Consider the following 24,656-nt stretch of genomic DNA (forward strand, 5'->3'; position numbering starts at 1 on the left):
CTTTGTCAAGTTTCTATGGCAGTTCAGTAGCCCTTGGTTCAATTCCTCCTGCTAGTTCCTGCAGCCAAAATTTTTTTTTCCTAGTCACTATAGCCAGAGGATGCAAAGTTCTGATAGGCTAACCTCGGATCCTACACCCACCCCTGGAGCTGGTGGAAGACTTGCTTTTCTCTTAACCCAATGTGTGAGTGGGGGGTGGGGGTGAGACCCCGTTTTATCTTATTATTATTTTTTTTTTTAGAAAAAAAATATTTTTTAGTCCATGGGGTCACAAAGAGTGGGACACGACTGAGCAACTCAGCATGTGAGCTAGTATGACTAGGCAGCCTATCTATTGATATGTGGGGCTGTATTCCAGTCTATGGGGTTGCAGAGAGCCAGGTATGACTTAGACAACAGCAAGACTCTTGAGAGTCGCTTGGACTGCATGGAGATCAAACCAGTCAATCCTAAAGGAAATCAACCCTGAATATTCATTGGAATACTGTTGCTGAAGCTGAAGCTCCAATACTTTGGCCACATGATGCAAAAAGCCGAGTCATTGGAAAAGACCCTAATGCTGGGAAAGATTTCAGGCAAAAGGAGAAGAGGGCGACAGCAGATGAGATGGTTGGATGTCATCACTGACTCAGTGGACATGAATTTGAGCAAACTCTGGGAGATAGTAAAGGACAGGGAAGCCAGGCATGCTGCAGTCCATGGGGTTCCAAAGAGTTGGACACGCTTCAGCAACTGAACAACATGTTCTTTTCATCAGTGCATTGTTAAACTAAAAGTGGAGAAGTAACATATTAAGGAGAAATAATGGGAGACCTATGTTTCTGAATAGATTGAACAGCACTGAAATAAAGGGAATTAGAAGATTCACGCAGTTCAGCTCTTTTAATCAGCCAGCCAGCTTGCTGGAACAAGGCAAGGCTTCCATTGAGAAAGATCCTGTGGAGTAGGCTTGTGGTTGCCAGTGACCTCTTGTCTCATCTGGGGCTGCAGTAGGAAATTGCTTGTTCTTCATTTTCGCTTTAGCCATGTTGTAATCCCCAGAATCGAAGTATTTTTGCCCTTTCTGCAATCATTTGCTTAAAAAATTTGAACCTCTAGGCTTTTGTCCCAGATGAGGATCCCTTGCTATTCATTCTACTTTTTCAGCTTTCTCTGGACTGGTCACTTTATCTTCCAATTCCTTCTGCTCCTCTGTGGAGGCTGCCTCAGAGACTTCCTCAAACATATTGCTCCCTCCCCCTTGTCCTGCTCTGCCCCATTTTAAATAAAGATGATATTACTTCTAATGAGATGGATGAAACTGGAGCCCATTATACAGAGTGAAGTAAGCCAGAAAGATAAAGGCCAATACAGTATACTAACGCATATATATGGAATTTAGAAAGATGGTAATGATAACCCTGTATGTAAAACAGAAAAAGAGACACAGATGTACAGAACAGAATTTTGGACTCTGTGGGAGAAGGCGAGGGTGGGATGTTTCGAGAGAACAGCATCGAAACATGTATATTATCTAGGGTGAAACAGATCACCAGCCCAGGCTGGATGCATGAGACAAGTGCTTGGGCCTGGTGCACTGGGAAGACCCAGAGGAATTGGGTGGAGAGGGAGGTGGGAGAGGGGATCGGGATGGGGAATACATGTAAATCCATGGCTGATTCATGTCAATGTATGACAAAAACCACTACAATATTGTAAAGTAATTAGCCTCCAACTAATAAAAATAAATGGAAAAAAAAAAAAAAGATGGTATTACCACAAGAAGGGGAAATGATGGCTAGGTGAAATAGACAAATAATGTACACTGTAAGACATGCTTTAGCTCTAGTATTCTCTACCCCTGTAGAAAAGACAGATGTTGCTCACATCTATTGCTTGTGACACATTTCCATGGGTACACTCACAAAATAATGTCTGTCTCTGGTAGCTATCCATAAACTTCCCTTTCCTCCCCTGGAAAGCATACTGGAATGTACATATATTCTATCAAAGTGATACTATTACAGAGATAACCTGAATCTTATTAATTTTAAATGTATCACTTGTAAATTTTGGTACGTTATTATTACCGACAAATTTCTGAGGCTTAAGCTGGAATTGATTATAACCCAAGTGTGTCACAATTGTTATACATTTGTTGGAGGAAGGGTCTCATTTTTGGTACCCCAGTACTCCTGAGTAATGTCTTGTTTTGATATCTTGGTAAAATTAACCTTCTTTCTTTGAGCACACATTGCCAAGTGACCAAGGCGGGCACCCAAGATAATGGGGGATGTCTACTGGATCAAATATTTTCATAATAATGCACCAAGCAGATAATTATACAGGAAGTATTAGAAATACTGTAGATTTTCAATTAAAAATGTCTATTTTTCTCAGTGATTCAAGAATCCTATTTTCTTTCTTCAGAAAATGTAAACTGGATAATTTTGACATAGAATTAATTAATTTTCTAGTCTTCCATACTGTACTAAGTATGAGAGTATATTGGGCCATGTTCCCATGGCATGTGGGATCTTAGTTCCCCAACCGAGGATCAAACCCATTCCCCCTGCAGTGAAAGCCTGGAATTTTAACCACTGGATCTCCAGGGAAGTCCCTATTAAGTGTATTCTTCTTACCTTTGTGTACTTCTGGGACAGAAGGGTAAGTAACAACTGAACTATTTTTACTATGGGAATAATGTCTGTTATTAAATTCCCAGCACAAAATTAATCCCTTGGGTAAATTAACAGTAAAACTAGCATTGGTATCATCCTAAAAATCAGTCTTTTTCTGTAAAACCACATAAGATAGTTCCTCAGAGAAACTTGAAGCAGCTGACTTTCAGAGTGCATAAGCCTACAGGGTGGTTACTTAAAACCTGGAGAAAGCACTAGGCTTCCTTATTCTGCTTTCATTTCCCTTTTTGACATCATTCAGGAGATGTTTCCTCATCCGTGATGGAAGGGAGGCAGCAGGCTAGAGATTTAGTAATGTACTATTGCAGATTTCCTCTCTTAAAAAAAAAAAAACAAAACTCTAGCTAAATGTGCAACAATAAGTATGCCCCATTTCAAAGGAAACTACTGTGCAAAAATCCAACTTACAGGTTTAGAAGGTTGCAGGATGAATTTCATTTTATAACATGCAATAAGGGTACACAAGGGTAGACTTATGTAATAACGTATTCCCCTAGTGTTTTTAAATAGTATGTTTGTTTATAGACTTCTATATATCAGGAGGGGAGCAAAAGAAGCAGATAAACCTAAGGCTAGCTAAAAAGCCTCAGAAGACACGGCCAAATGGGCGATACATCAGAAGTGAAGATAAAACATGTAGGAGATGATAATTAGAAAATTAATCCAATAAATATTTATTAGTTTTTGCTTAAACATGTATTAAACAAAACAATACAAAGATAAGTAAGACAGGATTCTGTATTCCCAAGTCAGCATAATATGAAACGATCTTATGTGATGCAAATAGAGAATAAGTTCAGAATTGCATGGTACGATTTGTTTCTTGAAAGTATATAGAATATATGTATATGTATAACTGAATCATTTTGCTGTGCATCTGAAACTAAAACAACATTGTAAATCAACTTGTCTCTAATATACAATAAAAATTACATTTAAAAAGTACATAGAAATGGAAGATGGTGAAGTAGCCAGAGAAGACTGGGAAAGGCAATACTTGGGAAATAGAACTTGCAAGATAGAGAGGCCAAGGGGTGGAGAGAGCCATTTCAGAAAGACACAAATGGCTGTGTAATGTGGGGGCTCACAAGACCAGCTTGACTACAGCAGAGGGTGAACATTTCTAAAAATCTACTCTTAACAGAGTAAAATGCTTAAGGATGGATCAGATTGCGAGACAATGCAGCAGGCTACAGAAAGCATTTGTAAAAGTGGTGTGATAAAAGTGCATTTTAGGGCTTCCCTGGTGGTCCAGTGGTGAAGAATCTGTCTGCCAATACAGGAGACACAGATTCCAGTCCCTGATCCATGAAGACCCCACATGCTGCAGGGCAATTAAACCTGTGCGCCACGGCTTCTGAAGACTGCTTGCCCTAGAGCCCATGCTCTGCAACGAGAGAAGCCACTGCCATGAGAAGCCCAAGCGTCGCATCTAGAGAATAGCCCCCTCTTGCCATAACTAGAGAAAGACTGCATGCAGCAGCAAAGACCCAACACAGCCAAAAAATAAACAGTAAACCAACTTTAAAAAAATGTGTCTTAAGAGAACAACTTGGTAGTGATACACAGGATGAAACTGCAAGGTAGATTGGATTGAAGGCTGTTGAAATAATTTAAATCATGTCAGTACATATTTATTGAGTTCCTACTGTATCATTGCATTCATACTGTGGAGGATACAAAAATGAGTAAGGTACACCTAATTTCTGTACTTAAGAGACCAACTGGTACATTTGTATGGCCCAACTGATATATTTGTATGGCCAATACACAAATAATTATGAGATTAGACAGAGAATTATGAGAATGATTTTTCTGGTCTCAGAATCTATGAGTTTGCCACAACAGAGCCTCCAGGTACTGTAGAGGCTCAAAAAGAGACATTAAACTGGGGATAAATAAAGGTTTTTTGGAACGAGATATCTTTTGAGATGGGCCATGAAGGAGAAACGGGATTTCAAGAGGCAGTGATGGGGGAAGGAAATTCCAGACAGTGGGAAGCAAAATGATTCGTTGGAGAAGTACTCCTTTAAAACTGGGTTCAATCCCAGGTCAGCAACCAGGTCAGCAATCCCAGGTTCTGAAAGGCAAAATATACAGCCTCTCAGAACTTGAATTTCCCCTCTGTTGAGTGAAAGTGAGTGAAGTGAAAGTCGCTCAGTCATGTCTGACTCTTTGCGACCCCATGGACTATACAGTTTATGGAATTCTCCAGGCCAGAATACTGGAGTGGGTCGCCCTTACCTTCTCCAGGGGATCTTCCCTACCCAGGTCTCCCGCATTGCAGATGGATTCTTTACCAGCTGAGCCACAAGAGAAGCCCAAGAATACTGGAGTGGGTAGCCTATCCCTTCTCTAGGGGACTTTCCTGACCCAGCAATCTAACCAGGTCTCTTGCATTGCAGGCAGATTCTTTACCAACTGAGCCATAAATGAGGATAATAATCGTCCTACCTCACAGCAGTGAAAAGATTAAATAATAGTATAAAAGAGTATAGCACATTGGAGAAGGAAGTGGTAACTCACTCCAGTATTCTTGCCTGGAGAATCCCATGGACAGAGGAGCCTGGTGGGCTAAGATCCATGGGGTCGCAAAGAGTCGGACACGACTGAAGTGACTTAGCACGCATGCACGCACAAAGCACATTCACTGGCATATTTGGTGCGTCCAACAAACGTTAGCTAGGACTGTTATAATAATAAAGTGTGGAAAAAGTGCAGAGGATAAATGTCCTTGAAACATGAAGAAAGCTAGCTGCTTTGAGTGTAAGATTTATGTATGAGAAGAGCTGTCTTAGTCTGACTGCTATAATAAAATACCATAAACTGGGTGGCTTATAAATGTGTGTGTGTTTGTGTGCTTCATCATGTCCAACTCTTTGCAACCCCGTGGGATTGTAGCCCACCAGGCTTTTCTGTCCATGGGATTTTCCAGGCAAGAATACTGGAGTGGGTTGCCGTGCCCTCCTCCAGGGGATCTTCCTGACCCAGGAAATGAACCCATGTCTCCTGCATCTCCGGCATTGGCAGGCAGATTCTTTACCGCTGAGCCGCCTGGGAAGCTTATAAACAACAGAAATTTATCTCCTCACAATTCTGGAGGCTGGGAAGTCCAAGATCAAGACGCTGGCAGATTCATTGTCTGGTGAGGCTTCACTTCCTCATGTGACAAGTTCCAAAGAAAGGCTTTCTTTCCTTGTTCATATATGGCTGTCTGTGAACACATGGTGAGCTGTGTCCTCCAAGATGAAAGGGGTAAGGAAGCTCTCTGGGCTGGGAGTGTTCAACATAAACCTGCCATAGTTTGTCATATTAGAAAAGAGTCCATTAAAGAGCACTAATGTCATGCCAAATATAGGGACGCAGGACTCAGAAGCCTTTTTTTTTTTTCAGAAGCCATTTTGAATGTTTTCACTGACCGCAGATGGGAAAATATGAGAAACATTAACTATTAACTATAAAGCTGCATTGAATTGAAGCACATAAAATATGGTTAAACCCATGAATTCATAATGATACAAAAATAACTCAAAGGTTTGCAATGTTCAGACTGTATTTGCAACTCAGAACAAACTATTTTTTTTTTTAAGATAGGGAAATATAAATACTGACATGTTTGAGAATATCAGATGTGATAAAGGTATTGGAATTTTATTTATTTCAGAGTCTTTATCTTTTAGAGATACATACTGGTATATTTACATGTGAAATAATCTGATGTCTAGTATTTGGTTCAAAATAATCTGGGTAAGTGGGAAGGTAAATAAAGCAAGATTGGCCACATATTGATAATTGTTAAAGCAGGGTAATGGTCTCATGGGGCTCACTTTACCATATCTCTATGTTTATTTATGTCTAATTGTCCACAATAAAAGTGTTTTTTTTTTAAAAGCTAGATGCCTATAGCTGATTTTGCTGTACAGCAGCAGCTAACATAACATCGTGAAGCAATTATACTCCAGTAAAATTTTGTTTTTTCAATTAAATTTTTTAATAAAAAATGACCATAAGCATGAAAATGTCTACTACAGATAAGAATATTCAACATTGTAATGATCTTGAGTCTCCACAAATTTATGTGTGTTGAACATATTTATGATACATAGGTCTTCTCTAGTGGCTCAGATGGTCAAGAGTCTACTTGCAATGCTGGAGACCCAGGTTTGATCCCTGGGTTGGGAAGATCCCCTGGAGAAGGGAATGGCAACCCACTCCAGTTTTCTTGCCTGGGAAATCCCATGGACAGAGGAGCCTGGTGGGCCCCCATTCTTGGGGTCACAAAGAGTCAGACAAGACTGAGCAACTAACACACTCACTCACTCATTATATATATAGTAATTCAATATAAATATCAATTTAAATAAACACTCTGACAGAAATTTTCAGAAAGCTTGATAAACTGATTTTTAAAACTCATGTGGAAAAGTTAACAGGCACAAAACATTAAGACAACTTCGATAAAGAAGAATAAACATAAGAGTGACCTACCCTGTTAGACATCAAAACATATTCAAAGCTATTTGAATTAAAACCCTGTGTTATTGAAGGGGCAATAGGAAAGAGAACATATTAGTGAGCTCAGAAACTGACCCATGTATAAATGGAAATTCTCGTCTGGGTGAGAATTAGACCACAGTAGATCATGGATGAGTTGCATTAAAAAGAATAAAGCAGTTTTTCCTAGGAAATCATGGAGGAAACCAGTTCAGGAACTTAATCCTAATCTCTTCATAACTAAAATTTTCCATCTGAAAGTTGCTGTTTTTAGGTAAATTGAATAATCAAAATGATGAGAGTTTGAAGGGTAAACTTGTACTCATGTTATTTTGCTGAGTTTATTCTATTGATCTCTTTTATTACTGGGGGCTCTTTTTTGTTGGTTTACTGTACCCACTTTGTCTCCAAAACCATAGTGAGAGAGCTGGAGGTGGCACACTTACTTAGATTTTAAATGAAACTGAAATGAAAGTTCACTTCCTCATTGTGGATGCCTCATGTGACAAGTTCCAATTTCTTTTTAAAGTCACTTTAGCTGAAGTCTCACTGCTGCCTTTGAAAACTTTGACGAGAGCCCACCATCAACATTCTTAGTTTGGGAGCGCCTGCTCGGTCTATCACGTATGTACTGTCTGTTCTTTTTCCCCTCCTTGGTCCTTAAACCTTTCATTGGTGTTTTTAGCTTGCTCTGCCTGCCAGGTTTTACATCGTTTCTTTCAGGAAGTAAACTAAATAATCATTGTCGCTCAATTTGCCTCTTATTTTTTTGACTAAAAAGAATCCATTTTTGAAGGAAAAAAAAAAAAAAGAATCCATTTTTGAAAAGTTCAGTGTCGGCTTGAATATCTAAATCCTGAGGCTAACACATAGCTTTCTTTGGACTATAATTTGAAGATTTATATGGTTAAAAATACAGCTGTTTTGAATTTAAAAGAAGTGGAAAAGAAAGTAGAATCCAGTTTGAGGGAGTTAGTCACTGAATTTCTGTTACAGTCTCTTTGTATTAAATAGAGAATTTACATTTTCAAAAATACTTAACGCTTCTTTTAAAGCAGATATTTTGATTTTTAGGGATAAAAAGGTAAAATGATCCAAGGATGTGAAAGTAGTACATGGGAGTTGTCTTTTAACTACCTCTGACGGTTGTGGATATTTGAATAGACCAGTTAAGAAGAGCTTGTGTATTCAAAAATTACCAAGATAAACTGATTTTTTCAAAGTTTTGCCTTCTTCTTAAATATTATTAATATTTTGGAACAGAGAAAAGAGGATTTCCCTTGATTAGATTTGTTGTCAATCCTGTAAAGTCCCTGCTTCCCTTATCTCCACATCCTCCCAAATTTGGATGTAAATTTGGTTTACCAGATATCAGCAAATTTTTTGAAAATCAAATGCTATTTAGAATTGGAAGTGGCATTTCAGACAAAAACCTGCAGTTACTCCCTGTCACTATATAATCCAGAAAGTTTCCTGCATGATTCTGATTTGTAACATTCTGTCTCTTTGACAGCCTCTGCATTGCTGCTTCTTGTTGAGAAAAAAGTACCGTCACATTAGATGCAGCTAATGTTGAGTCTTCCTATGTCATCTTTCCTTTAACAGAATGAAATGGCTGGTGTGGGCACTCCTGCTGGCCTCCTCTGCATTGGCACAAGTGCACAGAGACCCCACTCTGGATCATCACTGGGATCTCTGGAAGAAAACCTATGGGAAACAATACAAAGAAAAGGTAGATGGGCTGCCACTTGAGCAGTTTGCTTTTACTCAAATACCCTACATGTTCTTTTAAAAGAAATATTTATTTATTTGACTGCACCAGATTTGGGGGCTTCCCAGGTGGCTCACAAGAATGCACCTACAAAGCAGGAGACCTGGCTTCAATCCCTGGGTTAGGAAGATCCCTTGGAGAAGGGAATGGCAACTCATTCCAGTATTCTTGCCTGGAAAATTCCGTGGATAGTATAGGAGCCTGGCAGGCTACAGTTAATGGGGTCACAAAGAGTCGGACACAACCGAATGACTATCACCAGGCCTTACTTGCAGGATGTGAACTCTCAGTTGCAGCCTATGTGATCTAGGTCTCTGACTGGGGATCGAACTCTGCCCCACCCCCACCCCCTGCACTGGGAGCATGGAATCTTCACCACTGGACCACCAGGGAAGTCCCTCCCCTATATATTTTGACAAGCAGTGTCTTCAATAAATGTTACACACTCATTTTCTTGCCAGATTCTGTTCTTGGCACTAGAATTTCATCAGGAAACAAAAATTTCCTATTTTTAGGGCACTTATGTTCTAAAAGGAGAGATAGGAAAGAAGTAAATAAATAAGCAGATATATAATGGCGATGAGTTTCAGCAAACTCAGGGAGATAGTGAAGGATAGGGAAGCCTGGTGTGCTGCAGTACATGGGATCGCACAGAGCTGGACATGACTTAGCCACTGAACAACAATATGATGCAAACAGTGGAAAAAAATAAAACAAGACTTAGGGGGTTGGAGGAGGGTCTTGAGTGATGGCTGTGAGGGGTTGGGAGTGATTGTCTTACACCTGTGACAGTATGTTCAGGGAAGACCTCACATAGGAAGGTCCCAGGCCAAGAGGGAAAGAGTGCACATTTGAGGAACTAAAAGACCTGTTGTCAGTCCCTGGCACAGAGAAGCAGTGGCAGATGTTATTTCTTGACTCTCACTTCCCACTTTGTACTTTTGTTTTTATTTCTAAACATACTTCTTAATTGAGTTTAATACTTAGCCCTGGTGCTTCAAATAACTAAGTCCTAAAACTACGATGATTTAGTCGCTAAGTCGTATCCAACTCTTGCGACCCGATGGACTGTAGCCTGCCAGGCTCCTCTGTCCGTGGGATTCTCCAGGCAAGTTTACTGGAGTGGGTTGCTATTTCCTTCTCCTCCTAAAACTATAATATATGAGTTTGTAAGCAAAGATTATGTATAAATTTGTTTATTTGATATATGATTTTTGTATAAAAATGCCCTGAGTTGTTTTCTTAGTAGTGATGAATTTCACCCTCACCCTTTCCCCTTTATGGGGGAATTTCAGGCCTCTAATTTCCATGTTAACCACAGTTAGATGTGCAATTAGCACCACTATCTGGTTAAATGAATGTTATCTTACTTTTTAATGATTCTAGTCCATCAGGAGGAGTGAAAGTGACTTTTGATTAGTACTCCACTATTAAGATCTATCTCACAGTTCTCCTCTTTTTTTTCCCTTTCCTGTACTTCATTAGATTTATCTTTATTTTATTGTTCACTCTAGTGGTTTGGAAGTATATCTGTATATGTCTTTTACTAGGATAACAGTAAAATCTTGCTTGAAGGCAGAGGGACTGCTTAGACTTACTACCTAGACTTACTGCCTAGAACCAGTGCTTAGGCCTGGGTTCTAACACTCAATGAAATTAGACAGAAAAGAGTTGTTGCTGACTGCTCACTGGGCTATGGCTTGTTGTAAACTATGGCCTTGTGGGTGGAGGTGAGGGTCAGCAATTCTAAGAGGCACCATGTATATTGAATTCTATGTAAATTAAGCTCCTGGAGGGCAAGAAAATCAATAGCCTGAATATGAATTTATGCTGGATAAAATTAAGATAATAGGACCAAACTTATTTTTAAAAGTATGAATAATGGAATGATATCTACATGAATGAAAAAGAAATTGTGAAATGTATTAGAAATCCAGTTAGAAACCTCAGAAATGAAAAAATAGAGTCATTGAAATAAGAACTCAATAAAAGGGGTAAACTCCAAACTGGAAAGAGCTGGATAGAATCAGATCTGGAAGATAGTACTGAGGCATCCACCAAGAAGGCCGCACACAAAAATAAAATGGGAAAACTATGAAAATGCAAGTAAAAGAGATTAAAGAAAGTTTGAGGCTCCAAATACATCTGATGGAATGATGATGCAGAAGCAATATTTGAAGAGATACCGGTTGAGAATTTTCCAGATACGGAAAAAAGAATGTTCCTGAATCCTCTAGTCAAAAGTGCTTTTCAGTAAAAACTACTACACAGAGGAATATAAAGAAACCCATATCCACAAACATGTAGTGAAGCTGCAAAATATCAAAGAAAAAAAGAAAATCGTATAAGTTACCGAAGTTAGAAACATTACAACAATTAGACTGACAATAGACCTCTAATCTACAATAATAGATACCAGAAGGCAATTCAGAAATACCTTTAAATAACTGAAGAAAAACAGCTATAAATTTATAATCAGACTAAACTATTTTTCAAGAGTGAGGGTAGGGACTTCCCTGGTGGTCCAGTGGCTAAGACTCCCTGCTCCCAATGCAGTGGGCTCCGGTTCAATCCCTGGTCAGAGAACTGGATCCCACATGCCACAACTAAAGATCCCACATGCTCTAACAAAGATCCTGCAGGATCTTCTAAGACCTAAGACAGAGTGCAGCTAAATAAATAAATAATTATATATATGTGTATATATATATATATTTTTTTAAAGATGTTTTAAAAGGCTTATAATGATTAAGTGAGTTTACCACTTACAAAGAATGTACTTCAACAAATTGCAATTTCTTTTTTTTTTCCCATTTATTTTTATTAGTTGGAGGCTAATTACTTTACAATATTGTAGTGCAATTTCTAAAACAAAAACAAAAACAACTTTCTAGCATATTGAGGAAGTTCATTGTACATATCTAAAATGATATTAATCACCAAGAGAGCAATTATGAGGAAGAGTTAAGACTGGTGTGCAGTTTTTCCCAGTTACATTTATTTATTCATTTTCATTTATTTGCATGCTCCCAGACAGATCCACATTTAATGGAATGCTTCATAATATGTATGTTTTCATTATTGAACACATTTGTGCAGGATTCAGTATAATGACGTTTCTTTTTCATTTTAGAATGAGGAAGTGGCACGGCGTCTCATCTGGGAAAAGAATCTGAAAACTGTTATGCTTCACAATCTGGAGCATTCAATGGGAATGCATTCATATGATCTAGGCATGAACCACCTGGGAGACATGGTAGGTAAATTATAACTAATCCTACATTCATCTTTGGGTAAACTGGATTTCTTTCTCCCCAAAGGCAATTTGGAGGTAAACAACAAAGGAATGTTTTATATGTATATGAACATAAAATTAGAAAATAGAATTTAGGGACATAAGAATTTGCAGATTGCTTATTGATCTACACTGTGACCACGTTCCTTAATATATCCCTTCTTTAGGGGAATATTTTATTTTTATTTTTGTTTGTTTTTGGTGTTTTTTAAGGGGAATATTTTAAACTCACAGACCACCATTAATTTTACTTTTATGAATTCTAGAAAATATTGCCTAAAGACTACTCACAACATTTTAGAATATATCACCATACTTATGTAAATCTAAACTGATAATTTAATATGGTCCACCTGCTTTCTCAATGGGGGAATGTGGGCATTAATATAAAGTAACCTTTCATTAGTTATTAGACTCTGCTCTATCTTAGAAAAAATTTTCACTGTGGCCAAAATTAAGAATCATGGTACCCCTTGGAAGGGAACACCCTAACTGGATTAAATGCAGGAATCTTTTACAGTTCTTTCTCATAAGCAAAACCAGTTTAGTCCACTTTTTAGAGACCCTTCTTATAAAATTCTGCCCTGCTTTGAAAGAAAAATATGCCTCTCTATAACTTTTAGTTTTTTATCTTTTCTTCTTCTCCTTCCCAATGTCTGACTGGGATGCTAACGGCAAAGTGTATGACTAAAGAGACCCGGATAATTCACCTACCAGATAGTTACCTATGTTAATCACAACTACCACTACTTTTTCTCAGTTGTTAAATATATTCACAGTTATAATTTTCAAGATATTGACCAGATGGATATAAGTGAAAGGACATATGTGTATACCTTTGTAGACCAGTGAAGAAGTGATATCTTTGATGAGTTCCTTGAGAGTTCCCAGCCAATGGCCAAGAAATGTCACTTACAAGTCAAACCCTAATCAGAAATTGCCTGATTCTATGGACTGGAGAGAGAAGGGGTGTGTTACTGAAGTGAAATACCAGGTAAGTACCTCAGGTAGAGGTCTCTCTTCCTTAAATACTTAGTCTATCTATATCATTTATCAGTGAATCTCATAGTCCCTTAGGTTATTTTCTAAATATGTTTGCTATTCTTATCTTCCCAACTACACTATGACCTTCTGAAGAGCCTGGACCACACATCATACTTTTTTAATTTCCCATAGTGCTGAGAATACCAACAGTTAGAGTCATATTTGACTAAGCAAAAAACTGTGAACTTAGCAAATGGGTCTTTAAGAAAGACTTTTAGTGTTCTTACTGTCCATCAACTGCACTGGACCCTTCACCAGTCAGTTACTTGAGAAATAGTATCATATGTGTGAGAAAATTTCAATCAAAAAGTTTATTCCTCCATCTCACTTAGGAATTTCAGGATTGATGGAGAGGAAATAACTAAAGCTAAATGTGACCAGTATTGTACCAGTCAAGTTAGTTTTGACTAGGCTTACATTGCTAAGATAAGAAATATGGGCTTTATAAATGTGTTCCTATATTTTTTTAATTTCCTTTAATTTGCTTATTAAAAACAAAGCTACAAAAGTCCTAAATTAATTAGGGATAACTAGACCATTCAGGTATGACCTAAATCAAATCCCTTATGATTATACAGTGGAAGTGAGAAATAGATTTAAGGGACCAGATCTGATAAACAGAGTGCCTGATGAACTATGGACGGAGGTTCATGACATTGTACAGGAGACAGGAATCAGGACCATCCCCATGGAAAAGAAATGCAAAAAAGCAAAATGGCTGTCTGAGGAGTCCTTACAAATAGGTGTGAAAGAAGGGAAGCGAAGAGCAAGGGAGAAAAGGAAAGATATTCCCATTTGAATGCAGAGTTCCAAAGAATAGCAAGGAGAGATAAGAAAGCCTTCCTCAGCGATCAATGCAAAGAAATAAGAAGAAAACAACAGAATGGGAAAGACTAGAGATCTCTTCAAGAAAATTAGGGGTACCAAGGGAACATTTCATGCAAAGATGGGCTGGATAAGGGACAGAAATGGTATGTACCTAACAGAAGCAGAAAATATTAAGAAGAGGTGGCAAGAATACACAGAAGAACTGTACAAAAAAGATCTTCACGACCCAGATAATCACGAAGGTGTGATCACTCACCTAGAGCCAGACACCCTGGAATGTGAAGTCAAGTGAACCTTAGAAAGCATCACTATGAACAAAGCTAGTGGAGGTGATAGAATTCCAGTTTAACTATTTCAAATCCTGAAAGAGAACGCTGTGAAAGTGTGCACTCAGTATGCCAGCAAATTTGGAAAACTCAGCAGTGGCCACAGGACTGGAGAAGGTCAGTTTTCATTCCAATCCCAAAGAAAGGCAATGCCAAAGAATGCTCGAACTACCGCACAATTGCACTCATCTCACACACTAGTAAAGTAATGCTCAAAATTCTCTAAGCCAGGCTTCAGTAATATGTGAACCATGAACTTCCAGATATTCAAGGTGATTTTAGGAAAGGCAGAGGAACCAGAGATCAAATTGCTAACATCTGCTGGATCATCGAAAAAGCAAGGGAGTTCAGAAAAACATCTATTTCTGCTTTATTGACTACGCCAATGCATTTGACTGTGTGGATCACAATAAACTGTGGGAAATTCTGAAAGAGATGGGAATAGCAGACCACCTGACCTGCCTCTTGAGAAACCTGTATGCAGGTCAGGAAGCAACAGTTAGAACTGGACATGGAACAACAGACTGGTTCCAAATAGGAAAAGGAGTACATCAAGGCTGTATATTGTCACCCTGCTTATTTATCTTATATGAAGAGTACATCATGAGAAACGCTGGGCTGGAAGAAGCACAAGCTGGAATCAAGATTGCGGGGAGAAATATCAATAACCTCAGATATGCAGATGACACCACCCTTATGGCAGAAAGTAAAGAGGAACTAAAGAGCCTCTTGATGAAAGTGAAAGAGGAGAGTGAAAAAGTTGGCTTAAAGCTCAACATTCAGAAAACTAAGATCATGGCATCCGGTCCCATCACTTCATGGGAAATAGATGGGGAAACAGTGCAAACAGTGTCAGACTTTATTTTTCTGGGCTCCAAAATCACTGCAGATGGTGATTGCAGCCATGAAATTAAAAGACACTTACTCCTTAGAAGGAAAGTTATGACCAACCTAGATAGCATATTAAAAAGCAGAGACATTACTTTGCCAACAAAGATCTGTCTCTTCAAAGCTATGGTTTTTCCAGTGGTCATGTATGGATGTGAGAGTTGGACTGTGAGGAAAGCTGAGCACCTAAGAATTGATGCTTTTGAACTGTGGTGTTGGAGAAGACTCTTGAGAGTCCCTTGGACTGCAAGGAGATCCAACCAGTCCATCCTAAAGGAGATCAGTCTGGGATGTTCATTGGAAGGACTGATGCTGAAGCTGAAACTCCAATATTTTGGCCACCTCATGCAAAGAGTTGACTCATTAGAAAAGACCCTGATGCTGGGAGGGATTGGGGGCAGGAGGAGAAGGGGACGACAGAGGATGAGATGGCTGGATGGCATCACTGACTCGATGGACATGAGCTTGGGTAAACTCTGGGAGTTGGTGATAGACAGGGAGGCCTGGTGTGCTGCGATTCATGGAGTCGCAGAGTCGGACACGACTAAGTGACTGAACTCAACTGAACTGACCCGAAGGATAAAAGGCTTCCTAGGTGGCGGTGCTAGTGGTAACGAACCTGCCTGCCATTGCAGGAGACACAAGAGATGCGGGTTCAATCCCTAGGTTGGAAAGATCCCCTGGAGATGAGCACGGCAATCCACTTCAGTATCCTTGCCTGGAGAATCCCATGGACAGAGGAGCCTTGCAGGCTACAGTCCAGAGGGTTGCAAAGAGTCAGACACGACTGAAGCAACTTAGCACGCAAGGATAAAACATATATATCACCGTGGAGGTCAGGATAAGGGAGAAGAATCAATGTCCTGTGAAGCTGTCCCAAGCCTGTGACCGAAGAAAAATATAAAAATTAGGAAACGAATGATACTGCTAATCTCATAATTCTTTTCCATCTAGATATTTTTCTTTCAACTAGTTTTGAGTTTCTTAGTGGAATTCTCTAAAAGTTTGAGAAGACCCAATAACTGCCCATCTAAGTGTTCACTATAAATATTAATAATTTAATGAGCTCCTTTCTCTGAGTGCTTGCATTTCAGTGAGTGATTTTACTTTAACCAAAAGCAGACTGAACTTGCTTCCTTCCAATAGACAGACAAGTGGAATGAGAGGAGGAGAGGGAGTGCAATTATGATGTGGCTCTGGCCCCTCTGCACCTTTTTAAACTAAAGCAGCTTTCTGTTTTTCTATTTATGCTTCCCAGTAAAATAACTTATGATCAAAAAAATTCTATATAGAGGATCATGTCATCTGCAAACAGTGAGAGTTTCACTACTTCTTTTCCTATCTGGATTCCTTTTACTTCTTTTTCTGCTCTGATTGCTGTGGCCAAAACTTCCAACACTATGTTGAACAGTAGTGGTGAGAGTGGGCACCCTTGTCTTGTTCCTGATTTCAGGGGAAATGCTTTCAATTTTTCACCATTGAGGGTGATGCTTGCTGTGGGTTTGTCATATATAGCTTTTATTATGTTGAGGTATGTTCCTTCTATTCCTGCTTTTTGGAGAGTTTTAATCATAAATGAGTGTTGAATTTTGTCAAAGGCTTCTCTGCATCTATTGAGATAATCATATGGTTTTTATCTTTCAATTTGTTAATGTGGTGTATTACATTGATTGATTTGCGGATGTTGAAGAATCCTTGCATTCCTGGGATAAAGCCCACTTGGTCGTGGTGTATGATTTTTTTAATATGTTGTTGGATTCTGTTTGCTAGAATTTTGTTAAGGATTTTTGCATCTATGTTCATCAGTGATATTGGCCTGTAGTTTTCTTTTTTTGTGGCATCTTTGTCAGGTTTTGGAATTAGGGTGATGGTGGCCTCATAGAATGAGTTTGGAAGTTTACCTTCTTCTGCAATTTTCTGGAAGAGTTTGAGTAAGGTAGGTGTTAGCTCTTCTCTAAATTTTTGGTAGAATTCAGCTGTGAAGCCATCTGGTCCTGGGCTTTTGTTTGCTGGAAGATTTTTGATTACAGTTTCGATTTCCTTGCCTGTGATGGGTCTGTTAAGATCTTCTATTTCTTCCTGGTTCAGTTTTGGAAAGTTATACTTTTCTAAGAATTTGTCCATTTCATCCAAGTTGTCCATTTTATGGGCATAGAGCTGCTGGTAGTAGTCTCTTATGATCCTTTGTATTTCAGTGTTGTCTGTTGTGATCTCTCCATTTTCATTTCTAACTTTGTTAATTTGGTTCTTCTCTCTTTGTTTCTTAATGAGTCTTGCTAATGGTTTGTCAATTTTGTTTATTTTTTCAAAAAACCAGCTTTTAGCTTTGTTGATTTTTGCTATGGTCTCTTTAGTTTCTATTGCATTTATTTCTGCCTTAATTTTTAAGATTTCTTTCCTTCTGCTAACCCTGGGGTTCTTCATTTCTTCCTTCTCTAATTGCTTTAGGTGTAGAGTTAGGTTATTTATTTGGCTTTTTTCTTGTTTCTTGATGTAAGCCTGTAATGCTATGAACCTTCCCCTTAGCACTGCTTTTACAGTGTCCCATAGGTTTTGGGTTGTTGTGTTTTCATTTTCATTCATTTCTATACATATTTTGATTTCTTTTTTGACTACCAGAAAATTACTAGAACTAATCAATGAATATAGTAAAGTTGCAGGATATAAAATTAACACACAGAAATCCCTTGCATTCCTATATACTAACAATGAAAAAACAGAAAGAGAAATTAAGGAAACAATACCATTCACCATTGCAACAAAAAGAATAAAATACTTAGGAGTATATCTACCTAAAGAAACAAAAGACCTATACATAGAAAACTATAAAACACTGATGAAAGAAATCAAAGAGGACACAAACAGATGGAGAAACATACCGTGTTCATGGATTGGAAGAATCAATATTGTCAAAATGGCTATTCTACCCAAAGCAATCTATAGATTCAATGCAATCCCTATCAAGCTACCAACGGTATTTTTCACAGAACTAGACCAAAGAATTTCACAATTTGTATGGAAATACAAAAAACCTCGAATAGCCAAAGTAATCTTGAAAAAGAAGAATGGAACTGGAGGAATCAACCTGCTTGACTTCAGACTCTACTACAAGGCCACAGTCATCAAGACAGTGTGGTACTGGCACAAAGACAGAAATATAGACCAATGGAACAGAATAGAAAGCCCAGAGATAAATCCACGAACCTATGGACACCTTATCTTTGACAAAGGAGGCAAGGATATACAATGGAAAAAAGACAACCTCTTTAACAAGTGGTGCTGGGATAACTGGTCAACCACTTGCAAAAGAATGAAACTAGAACACTTTCTAACACCATACACAAAAATAAACTCAAAATGGATTAAAGATCTAAATGTAAGACCAGAAACTATAAAACTCCTTGAGGAGAACATAGGCAAAACACTCTCCGACATAAATCACAGCAAGATCCTCTATGACCCACCTCCCAGAATATTGGAAATAAAAGCAAAACTAAACAAATGGGATCTAATGAAACTTAAAAGCTTTTGCACTACAAAAGAAACTATAAGTAAGGTGAAAAGACAGCCGTCAGATTGGGAGAAAATAATAGCAAATGAAGAAACAGACAAAGGATTAATCTCAAAAATATACAAGCAACTCCTGCAGCTCAATTCCAGAAAAATAAATGACCCAATCAAAAAATGGGCCAGAGAACTAAACAGACATTTCTCCAAAGAAGACATACAGATGGCTAACAAACACATGAAAAGGTGCTCAACATCACTCATTATTAGAGAAATGCAAATCAAAACCACAATGAGGTACCATTACACACCAGTCAGGATGGCTGCTATCCAAAAGTCTACAAGCAATAAATGCTGGAGAGGCTGTGGAGAAAAGGGAACCCTCTTACACTGTTGGTGGGAATGCAAACTAGTACAGCCACTATGGAAAACAGTGTGGAGATTCCTTAAAAAACTGGAAATAGAACTGCCATATGACCCAGCAATACCACTTCTGGGCATACACACTGAGGAAACCAGATCTGAAAGAGACACGTGCACCCCAATGTTCATTGCAGCACTGTTTATAATAGCCAGGACATGGAAGCAACCTAGATGCCCATCAGCAGATGAATGGATAAGGAAGCTGTGGTACATATACACCATGGAATTTTACTCAGCCGTCAAAAAGAATTCATTTGAACCAGTCCTAATGAGATGGATGAAACTGGAGCCCCTTATACAGAGTGAAGTAAGCCAGAAAGATAAAGAACATTACAGCATACTAACACATATATATGGAATTTAGAAAGATGGTAACGATAACCCTATATGCAAAACAGAAAAAGAGACACAGAAATACAGAACAGACTTTTGAACTCTGTGGGAGAAGGTGAGGGTGGGATGTTTCAAAAGAACAGCATGTATACTATCTATGGTGAAACAGATCACCAGCCCAGGTGGGATGCATGAGACAAGTGCTCCGGCCTGGTGCACTGGGAAGACCCAGAGGAATCGGGTGGAGAGGGAGATGGGAGGGGGGATCGGGATGGGGAATAAGTGTAAATCTATGGCTGATTCATATCAATGTATGACAAAACCCACTGAAATGTTGTGAAGTAATTAGCCTCCAACTAATAAAAAAATTTAAAAAAAAAAAAAAATTCTAAAGCTAAAAATGTCCAAAAAATGCTAGTCTTATCTTTCAGGCAACATTTGGCAGAAGGAAGGGTGTTTTAGGTCAAGGGAATCATCCTGGTTCCTCTCAAAAATCCCTTTCCTGTTGGCATCTATCTCCCCTTTTATGGGGTGAAAATAGCTGGTATTTGGTACATGTTCAGTAAATACTGTTTCTTAACATATTTGAATATGGCAATTATGCTGTGAGATCAGCCATTCATAAATATTTACTAAAGTTAGACCTTGTTCCAGAGAATAATCAAGTGTTCAATCTTCATGGCCAGGGTCTAAGGGGAGGGGAGACAGTAGAGGGGGAGCTCTTCCTGAACTGATGGAAGTGCTGACATGTTGGGAGTTGCCCAGTTTGCGTTATGGAAGCCACCCTTACTAACTGTGATTGCCCTCGTGACTTTGTCTCTGTTGTAGGGTGCCTGTGGTGCTTGTTGGGCTTTCAGCGCTGTGGGAGCCCTGGAAGCACAAGTGAAGCTGAAAACAGGAAAGCTGGTGTCTCTGAGTGCACAGAACCTGGTGGACTGCTCAACTGTAAAATATGGGAATAAAGGCTGCAATGGCGGCTTCATGACAGAGGCTTTCCAATATATCATTGACAACAATGGCATCGATTCAGACGCTTCCTATCCCTACAAAGCCATGGTGTGCCCGCAAGTTAACTTTTTGTGCTGCCCCTTGACATTATGTTATCCCTCCAGATCACTATACCAAACTTATCACCAAGCCAAGTGCTTGAGAAGCAGTGCTGCGTGGTGGGTGTGTATGTGTGTGTGTGTGTGTGTGTGTGTGTGTGTGTGTGTGTGTGTAGAACGAACCTCAATCAAGAATTCTTAAATTCTCAAGAGTTCTCTTTCTTATGCAGCAGCCTTCTTAATTTATCAGTGGCACAATAATTTAAAACAAGCAGGTGGAGTTCATGCTTAAAAATGGATTTTCAGCAAACCTTCCTTAAAATTCTTTGTATATCTGCCTGGTATTTAAACTTTTTTGTCCTGCAGATTCCTGTGCTCAACCTTATTCTCAGGTCATCAACCACACAGTTCTTCTACCTTACTAAAAAGCTAAATAATGCCCTCCTCTGTCTCCAAGTCTCACACACATTTTGTTAAATGATATGACAGAAAATTTAGAAAAGATAAAAATATCATTCAAACCCTCCTACCTTAACCACTATTATTTTGGTTTATTTCTTTCAAGTTCTTTTTCCTATAAGGCATTTTTAAAACCTAGTTGTATACACAACAAACATGAATTTGCAACTTCCCCTTTCTCACTTAAGATATGGTATTTTTAAACCAATATTTGGGCTTCCCTGGTGGCTTAGTGGTAAAGAATCTACCTGTCAATGCAGGAGACATGAGTTCAGGAAGATCCCCTGGAGGAGGGAAAGGCAACCCACTCCAGTATTCTTGCCTGGGAAACCCCGTGGACAGAGGAGCTGCCACCTATAGTCCATGGGGTCACAAAAGAGTCAGCCACGACTTAGCAACTAAACAGTCAAACCAATATTTAATCTGCAGATCATCTTCCAGGCATTATACCATCAAAAAGTTTTTAAAGCTCTAATCTAGAGTCTTAATGTAGTATTTCCCTAACAATCCACCTAGAGTCTGAGAGACTTTACCCTGGCAACTTTTGTACACATGAAGATGTTCACAATTTAAAGCAATAGAGTAGTTCTATATTTCCTCTGTTACTGGTGAAACGTAGAGCTACTAGGATTTGGAAGATTTTATATTTCTTTTTTTTAAAATAAGAAAGTGTCTTAGATACTTGAAAGGACGAATGAGAAAAGAAAACCTATTTGCAATGCAGACTTAGGATACCGTCAATTTATAAAGGAAGTTGAAGTCCACTTCTTTATCTGACTTATCCTTTCCGCACAGGATGGAAGGTGCCGGTATGATGTAAAAAATCGAGCTGCCACGTGTTCAAGGTATATTGAGCTTCCCTTCGGCAGCGAAGAAGCCTTAAAAGAAGCCGTGGCCAATAAAGGACCTGTGTCTGTTGCTATAGACGCGAAGCAGTCTTCTTTCTTCTTCTACAAAACTGGTAAAAACCCAGACATATTACCCTCATGATTTATACTGCCCTCACACCGGAGGAAAGAATGTTCTCCTTTCCCATCTCTCTGCTTCTGAATGTCTAGATTAGGTTAAATATTTTTACACCCGGTTCTAATTAGTAAAGTAAGACTGGAAAAAATTTACTAAGACTGCATGCCAGGTCCTGTGCTAAATTCTTTCTGCACATTATCTCATTTAATCCCCATGTGTGCTTGGTTGCTCAGTCGTGTCCGACTCTTTGCAATCCCATCAACTATAGCCTTCCAGGCTCCTCTGTCCGTGGAATTTTCCAGGCCAGAATGCTAGAGTAAGGTGCCATTTCCTCCAACCGGGGATCTTCCTGACCCAGGGATTGAACTTTTATCTCTTGCGTGTCCTGCATTGGCAGGTGGATTCTTTACCATTAGTACCACTTGGGAAGCCCCTTAATCTTTATAATAACCCTATTTACAGATGAAAAAAACAAATCTTAGACAGGTTAACCTACCTAAAGTCATACAGTCTGCAGGTGGTCAACTGGGATGAGAAACCGTGCTGCCTGAGTCCAGAGCCTGAGCGCCTAGCCTCCCGGTCCACTGTGGCATGTAGGTGCAGCACAGCAGATGTACAAGGAGGCCGCCCACTAAACACAGAACATCATATTAAACAAACTAGAAGGTTATCATCTTGTTTTAAAGTGCTTTAGAGCACTTGTCTAATGATCATTTAATTCAGTAAAGGATGAAAATGCATAACAATTTAGGAATATATACAAAGAAATACAACAATATAAGTTAAAAAAACGTTAGGGATCTTCCCCGGTGGTCCAGTGGGAAGAATCTTCTTTGCCATGCAGAAGACATGGGTTTGATCCCTGGTGGGGGAATTAAGATCACACATGCCGTGGAGCAACTAAGCCCTTGAACCACAACTAGAGGGTCTGTGACCCAACAAAAGATCCCATGGGCTACAACTGGGACACAACGCAGCCAAATAAATCATTTTTTCTTAATTGGAAAAAGGTGGCAGTTCATCAAAGGAGCTTTCTGAGGGAACTGTGATTAACTTGATGCCAAACTTTGTGAAACCAAAAAGCAAACAATAGAAAAACCCAGTTGTGACAACTATAGCATTGATGGCAAAGAATCATGAACTTTAAATAGTTTAAACATAAGAGTGTATGTTCCTCACAAATATCCAAAACAGGCTAATAAGATAGTGTCACACACCACTTACTCTTTTTCTTTACCCATATGTTATTCTCAGGTGTCTACTATGACCCGTCCTGTACTCAGACTGTGAATCATGGTGTACTAGTGGTTGGCTATGGTAACCTTGATGGGAGAGACTACTGGCTTGTGAAAAACAGGTAATGTCCTCATACTTTGATGTATATTTAATTAAAATTGGTATCTGGACACATACACTTCTCTGTATCTTAATTTCTCCAAACCTAATATGTCCAAGGAACCCAATACCCTCCCCACCATTTTGTTTCTTCTCAGAACTTCCCATCTCACTCAAAGGCAACACAACACAACATGGTTACCCCATTAGATACTACGAATTTGTCTTAGATCCTCCAGGTCTAATCAAGCAATAAGTCAAATTAATTTTATGTCATGTCTGTTCTTGATCCTGCTCCCTCTCCACTTCTTCTGTTTATTACTCTAGTTCAGACATCTCTTGCCTGGTCTAACCCTGTAGCTTTCTAGCTGGTCCCCTTTATTTAAAAAAAATTTTTTTTTCCATTTATTTTTATTAGTTGGAGGCTAATTACTTTACAATATTGTAGTGGTTTTTGCCATATATTGATATGAATCAGCCATGGATTTACATGTATTCCCCATCCCAATCCCCCCTTCCACCTCCCCCTTTACCCCATCCCTCTGGGTCTTCCCAGTGCACCAGCCCTGAGCACTTGTCTAATGCATCCAACCTAGGCTGGTGATCTGTTTCACCCTTGATAATATACATGTTTCGATGCTGTTCTCTCAAAACATCCCACCCTCACCTTCTCCCACAGAGTCCAAAAGTCTGTTCTGTACATCTGTGTCTCTTTTTCTGTTTTGCATATAGGGTTATCATTACCATCTTTCTAAATTCCATATATATGCGTTAGTATACTGTCTTGGTCTTTATCTTTCTGGCTTACTTCACTTTGTATAATGGGCTCCAGTTTCATCCATCTCATTAGAACTGATTCAAATGAATTCTTTTTAACGGCTGAGTAATATTCCATGGTGTATATGTACCACAGCTTCCTTATCCATTCGTCTGCTGATGGGCATCTAGGTTGCTTCCATGTCCTGGCTATTATAAACAGTGCTGCGATGAACATTGGGGTGCACGTGTCTCTTTCAGATCTGGTTTCCTCGGTGTGTATGCCCAGAAGTGGGATTGCTGAGTCATATGACAATTCTATTTCCAGTTTTTTAAGAAATCTCCACACTGTTCTCCATAGCGGCTGTACTAGTTTGCATTCCCACCAACAGTGTAAGAGGGTTCCCTTTTCTCCACACCCTCTCCAGCATTTATTGCTTGTAGACTTTTGGATAGCAGCCATCCTGACTGACGTGTAATGGTACCTCATTGTGGTTTTGATTT

The 24,656-nt window shown here is 39.0% G+C and overlaps 1 protein-coding gene and 1 pseudogene across 1 annotated transcript in view; one reads left to right on the forward strand and one right to left on the reverse strand.

The window, feature by feature from the left end:
• Positions 1-882: 882 nt before the first annotated feature.
• LOC122676710 lies at positions 883-1,225 on the reverse strand (annotated as a pseudogene).
• A 4,692-nt stretch (positions 1,226-5,917) lies between these two features.
• Positions 5,918-24,656, forward strand: part of CTSS (cathepsin S) — a 30,398-nt gene continuing 11,659 nt past the window's right edge. The window contains exons 1-8 of the mRNA XM_043877435.1: positions 5,918-5,936; positions 7,705-7,799; positions 8,781-8,907; positions 12,080-12,202; positions 13,086-13,235; positions 20,419-20,646; positions 21,891-22,056; positions 23,316-23,418. Of these exons, the coding sequence (XP_043733370.1) occupies positions 8,782-8,907; positions 12,080-12,202; positions 13,086-13,235; positions 20,419-20,646; positions 21,891-22,056; positions 23,316-23,418 (896 nt within the window). The 5' untranslated portion in view covers positions 5,918-5,936; positions 7,705-7,799; position 8,781. The remainder of the gene's footprint in view (positions 5,937-7,704; positions 7,800-8,780; positions 8,908-12,079; positions 12,203-13,085; positions 13,236-20,418; positions 20,647-21,890; positions 22,057-23,315; positions 23,419-24,656) is intronic.

This window comes from Cervus elaphus, chromosome 20, assembly GCF_910594005.1.
Source record: "Cervus elaphus chromosome 20, mCerEla1.1, whole genome shotgun sequence".
NCBI classification, from domain to species: Eukaryota; Metazoa; Chordata; class Mammalia; order Artiodactyla; family Cervidae; genus Cervus; species Cervus elaphus.